Raw genomic sequence first — 6,251 nt, 5'->3', positions numbered from 1 at the left:
GATCTTAAGATCACCACAAACAACCCGACTGAACTTGTTATTTTTTAAAGAAAAGTAATCTAAAACCGCTCAAATAACTCGCACAATACTGGAAAAAGTCCAACCAAAAATAGTTCGAATAATTCTAAACTGAAAATGTCCAAATGTAACACCCGTACGTTCACATTTAAAGGCAGTCATATCCTTACACACCTATATATACAATAACCCACCAATGACTGTTCGTATCAACCTACATCACATAGTCCTGCACCCACGCAGGGACGCGCTGATGTCGCTCAGGGTAACGACGCACTCCAACATCTGTAGGTACATCCTCTTGTAGCGGTTGCTCCTCCATCTCTGGGTTGACCACTGGCCTCAGATCCAGTACGTGTCTAGGCATGCCATCTACTTCAATGTTGTTGCTAGAGTTGATCCCAGAAACTACCCCTTTTGTCCCTTGTGAAGTGCACCTCGAAAATGGCGGTTTCACCCAAACCTCATCACCGACACTCACGACCGGTTGCGCGCCTTCATGATCATTTGGGGGCTCCACCTCAGGATGCCTCCTAGAGTAAGAAAAAACAGAACGCTGGGGAATCGTTGACTCTTTCTGTCCGTTTCTGGGCGACATATTGTACCAAAAAGCAGCCTCCATGGGAGAAATCTGAGCTCTCTCTGCAATAGATTTTATGGTGCGATGATTTCTTTCAACTATTCTATTGCCGGAAGCTCTATAAGCAGCCCTGTAATATGGCATAGTCCTCCACCGGCGTAAGAGCTCTCCCATCTCCGCTGATCTAAATGCAGTCGCATTATCCATTAACAATTCATCCACAGGGCCTCTCTCCCGAAATACCTGCTCGATCTCTTTACAAATGGAATGCGAAGTCTCGTTTCTCAGCTCCCTCCAAATCGCAAACCTTCCTGGGCCGCAGTCCACCATGTTCAGGTATGGAAGGCCTCGGTAGTGGCTCACATCTATGGCCATCCTCTTCCAATTTTAGTCTACCCCCAACTCTCCAGGTTCGTGCTGAGCGCTTGCAGGATTAATGGATTGGCATCTCTCACATGCACGCACCACCTTCTTCACTGCATCGTTAGTCACAGAAGGGTGTACTCGTCTCGCCAGATGCCAGGTTCGTTCCACCCCAAAGTGATGCTGTTCATGCGGAGCCTTCACGTCACCCAATGAAGCCGCTCAGACCGTTGACGGTATGCCATGTGTATGCAACCACTCTCTCTTGACTCTAGTCAACTTATCTGCTTTGTTGGATGCTGACGCCACGCATATAACTTCAACCTCCAGCCCTAGTTCTTCTATCAGACTCTTTAGCACGCCCAGTCGTCTCTTTATCAGCACCTCTGCCGCTCCCTTAGTCTTTACGTTTCTTTCTTCTGACAGCATCGTTCTGATCCACTCACACACGGTAACAGAGTCTATCATCAGTTTGATGTCTTTCAACCCCCACTGTACTCCAAGGTTCACTCCTTTCAAAGCTGCCTCCAACTCTGCACCATTGATGTGATTAAAGTCATCCTTCTTCCTCAGCCACGCAGCATCTTCTACCACCACACAGCCTATCTCCACTATTGCTCCCAGCGACAAATTGCTCGCATCACACCACACAACCTCTTTAGTATTCTTCGGCACCCTTCACTGGCCTTGCACTGGGTATTCTCTATGAACCTGTCCCAATACATCTCGCATTAATGCACAAGCACTATCTCCAGCATATTCGTCCCATATACTCCCTTCAGTTTGACGCTTCACAAAGCTACAGGCTATGGGCAGCCACTCGGCCACAGGGTAGTGTCCGACCAGTTTACCGCAAATTGAAAAGACCTCCCTGCGTGAAAGTCTACGGTGAAGTTGGTCCATACTAGGAATTTCATTTGCACGAGAGAAAACCAAGCCCCCCTGTTGATTCCTGTTCAACTTCAGGCCCAACACCGCTCCCTCGTCCAACTTCTCTGGACTTTTCGATTCTAGGTCATAGTCTTTTAAATGAGCCACAACGTCCCATGTTGTAATACTAGTCACATCTACCATGATGTCGTCAATATATGAACGTGTTGCCTTTTTTACTTCAGGTCTCCGTGATAACACCAACTTCAGTATCTTCGACATAATCTTGGGTGCAGAACTTAGTCCAAAACCTAGCCTGGTCAACGCATACACCTTACCATCAACTTCAACCAGCTGATACTTCCACAACTCCTTGCCCACATGGATTTGAAGATAGGCTGACTTCAGGTCCACTAATTCTGCATCGCCATCAATTTGCCTCCACTCTCTAAGCCGATCACGACAGACATCTGACGCATCCCCACCAGTGTGGCATTCCACAAATTTATTCAATTCTCTGAAGTCTAACACCGGCCTCACCTTGTTCTTGGTCACCTGCTCTACCCCCATGAAGGGAATAATGCTGTCAACATCTCCGTTCCATGGAACTAGAATTGCTTCTTCAATCCACCTTTGTATTTCGCGATCAAAAGCTTCCTTTGTTGCTCCAGTAAATCCGTGATCATATAGAGGGGTTTTGTTCGTCAAGCGTGGCTCTGGTCCTTCTTTCTAGAAGTACCTAACAGTCCATTTATCACCGTCAAAAGATGCCTCAAAATCTTTATCTTGAATATAGTCACGGCGTTTACTGCCAGTCGACACACCTTCTGTTTTTCCTAAACTGCATTGAATAGAACAAGCCAAGTTGCCAAATTGAACCCGCTCACCACAAACAAGTACTCCACCCAACTGCTGAATTATGTCCATTCCCATAATCACATCGACATCATTAACGATCTGATCTACCACTGTAACAGTTGACTTCACTTTAGCACCATCAACGGTCAACAACACCCTCGTAACTCCTCTACACTCGGCAGCACGACCACCATCCACTGCTACCATTTTGCTCTCCCCTGACCAGTTTGTCACGACATTACTTTTCACCACACTCGTCGTACAACCTGTATCTACCATCGCCCTACACGGTCTCCCTTCAACATCACACGATATCACCGGCACACCTTGCAATCCCGCCGTCCGTACTTTAGCACCTGCGCACATGTAGGGATCAGGATTATCCTTGCCCTTCGTTGAGGTTAGAGTTCTACACCGTCTGGCAATGTGTCCCTCTTGTGACATTTGAAGCAAACGATTGTTTTTCTCTCTGGACAATCTTTGTCGAAGTGAAAACCACTGCATCTAAAGCACTTAATGCCTTCTCTCTTCCCTTTTACACTGGCTGCTGTCACGCTATGGGATACTACTGACCCTGTTCCAGCCCTAGTTGCAAGAACCCTTGCCCTACCAATTACCTCATTCACCTGAATGATCCCCTGGATCTGTTGTAGTTCTATACTAATGTCCTGCGGAAACCCAGTCACGACACTCAGCTTCACTACCTCCTCCAATCCACTCCACGTCAGCCCACTCTCTCTGGCCATTCTCCTGATGTCATTGACGAAAACGTCCACTGGCTCTCCAGTCCATCTCGCTGATTTCAACTTACTGTATGCAGCAAACCTACTATCTGAAAAAGCTTCCACCAGTTTCCTCTTTATAACCTACGCATCTTCTTTATCCTTGTCGGACAAATCTAAATATATAGCTAACGCACTCCCTTCTAAGTATAATGGAATAAACGCTGCCAGATCTTTCACCTTAGTCAATATCGCCACCAGTTCCACTTTTTGAATCCATGCCCCAACGTCGCCTTCCCCACTAAACACCCTAACCATCTCTGACACTTTGAGAGTTGAAAACGATTGCGAAGCCACTGTGAAATGTCCTGGTAGGCCGAAATAGCTTGTAGAATAAGTGCTCACCTTGTGTTCCAGGTTTTTTCGATGTTTCTTTGTAGGTGAAGATAAGGGGCCCCCTTCTAGATGGATGTTATTTCTTTCTACAATCTGGCGCGACTGTCCGCCTCGAATGGCCACTGCTGTCTGCCCTGATGACTCGGTCCCTCTTTTTACTCACTCGTGAGTACCGGGTCTCTCCAGTCCCGTGAATCTCTCCAGGTCCGTGCGGGGTCAGATTGTTACCAGTCGAGGCTGGCCGGGATCAACTATTCTTTTACACCACATAGACCAGATACAACAAAGTGGAAATTGTGCCCAAACATCAAGTTTTATGTTAATGTTTCAAGAAAACATGCTTTGCTGACAGTGGGAGCAAAAGGAAAAAGTAACGCAAAGAAAGCAGGGCAATATTTTTTTCTTTTTTATTGTCCTTTTTTTTTTTTTTTTTTCTTCAAAGATATATCAAATCATTGTTTTGAGCATTCAGAAAATTGTATAACATGAAAGTCATAAAAGTATGCCTGCCGGCGAGCTCTGTCTCAAGAATCGAGAGGCCGGATCTTCATTTCAGTAAAAGTAGGGGTATCGTAATCGCCGGTGGTGGTGTCCCAAGTCAAGCCCTCGGCGTATTCGTGACTTCCCCATTTGCCGTTGAGGTTGGAGTTGTGGCAGGCGCCGTACCACCAAGCACCGTGGAACTGTGCGGCGCAGTTGGTTCCGTGCGCATCGTTGTCGCGGTCTTTGGTTGTGAAAGGCCGGTCATTGTGGTAGCCTAGTCCATCAGATGAATTACCCGAATATCCAGATACCCGGATTCTGTAGTTCTCCGGCTCTCCAAAGAGAGTGAAGTTATCGTAGTTAGCATAGTAGTCCTGTCCGTTGAATGTGATATCAATCCTCAGTTCGTACCGTCTCTGTTAAATTCAAAGCCCAAAAAAATTTAAAAAATTAATATCACTTATTGCTGTTTTAACGTAACACCAATATGCAACACTGGGCAACAATTCAAAAGGAGAGTTTTTTCATCATCATCATCATCATCACCATCATCATCGTAATTGAATGGAATCAAACAACATGTTAACAACCAAAACAACAACAACAACAGCAGTAGCAACAGCAGCAACAAGAACAACAATGACCACGACGACAACAACAGCAACACCACCACCACCACAACCAACAACAACAATACTTGCTTTGAACGTCAGCTGGTGGACTTTCTCCAGGCCGAGCCAGAAGTTGCCGTAGACATCCCCAAAGCCGTACTTATAGTCTACCCAGTTAAGGTAGAAGTCCACGTCGGCAGACGCTCGTCTCTGGGGACACGTTGGAGAAACAGTTTACTCACTGACCACTGTACAAATGTACATCGAAACCCTGGGTAGCAATCTTAGAATTACAAAGCCTATTTGCTCGGTACCTAGTTCTGAGAAATTTGACCTTAAAATTTTTGAGTTTTACAACATGTCAACCTTTTTCGAATAACATAATTCTTTGAATATATCTTGAAAATAACTCCACGATCTTGAAAGAGCAGAAAGAACACCTGATTTCTGTTCTCGCGGCTGTTCTCGTGGTCTAGTAACTCAAAGTGGCCAAAATGTCAGATAGAACTTTGTAAATCTAAGGTAACGAATTGACAGTACAGTCGAATCGCTCCAGGAGGAGCACACTTGTGCGCCCAACTATGTTGATTTTTTTTAATGCAGTTTTTTATATGTTGTATAGTTTCTATGTGCTCAGGAAATATTTTGTGGACATTCGAATTCTAAATGTTGAAGAAACAAATTTTAAAAAAATGTAGGTACGATTCGTTAAACGAATGAAAACGTCTCTCTCTCTCTCTCTCTCTCTCTCTCTCTCTCTCTCTCTCTCTCTCTCTCTCTCTCTCCTAAATGATTTTTTAAAAATTGGTCCAGTACATGCGTTCTTGTTTTTTGGGGTTTTTTTCATTTTCTCGAAGCAGCCACGAGGTGACTTACATTTACACCCTTTAATTGATGACCCCTGGCCTTTAGTTGCTTGACCAGGAAATCTAGAAGGGCCTATCGCCCAAACAAAACATCTCAGCTAACAATGACTAAAGCTCTCTATTTGGCAGTTTGCATCTAATGTATAAAACCTATCAATTGGTTACCAATTATTTTTTGGATCAAACAGGAAGTAAAGTTTCGGCTCACTTTTTAAATAATTTAAGTGCCTATAAAAACTAGGTCATTTTTTACTGTATAACCTGCCAGAACTCAAGTGAAGTTCTAACAAGGTCATTCTTACCTGCATAACAATCCAACCTCCATTGTCTGTCACAGTGTCACAGACAACTTCCAGGCCGTTGGAAAGAGTAACCACAGGACGGGGGTTCGAACCTTGGACGTCAGCACAGGTGTGTGGCTGAAGAAACAAATGTATGTCATCGTGGTGAAATCAGGCGCTTTTTTGGAAAGGGCGGGCGGGTG

General features: G+C 45.0%; 1 protein-coding gene across 1 annotated transcript in view; it reads right to left on the bottom strand.

Annotated features, from left to right (window-relative positions):
* Nucleotides 1-4,242: 4,242 nt before the first annotated feature.
* The window catches only part of LOC101860876 (ficolin-1), a 5,769-nt gene continuing 3,760 nt past the window's right edge, over nt 4,243-6,251 (bottom strand). Inside the window, exons 3-5 of the mRNA XM_005093271.3 lie at nt 6,070-6,186; nt 4,992-5,111; nt 4,243-4,706 (exon numbers count right to left, since the gene is read on the bottom strand). Of these exons, the coding sequence (XP_005093328.1) occupies nt 4,332-4,706; nt 4,992-5,111; nt 6,070-6,186 (612 nt within the window). The 3' untranslated portion in view covers nt 4,243-4,331. The remainder of the gene's footprint in view (nt 4,707-4,991; nt 5,112-6,069; nt 6,187-6,251) is intronic.

The sequence above is a fragment of the Aplysia californica genome, unplaced genomic scaffold (assembly GCF_000002075.1).
Source record: "Aplysia californica isolate F4 #8 unplaced genomic scaffold, AplCal3.0 scaffold00061, whole genome shotgun sequence".
Taxonomy (NCBI): Eukaryota; Metazoa; Mollusca; class Gastropoda; order Aplysiida; family Aplysiidae; genus Aplysia; species Aplysia californica.
This window is presented reverse-complemented; position numbering and strand designations above follow the sequence as displayed.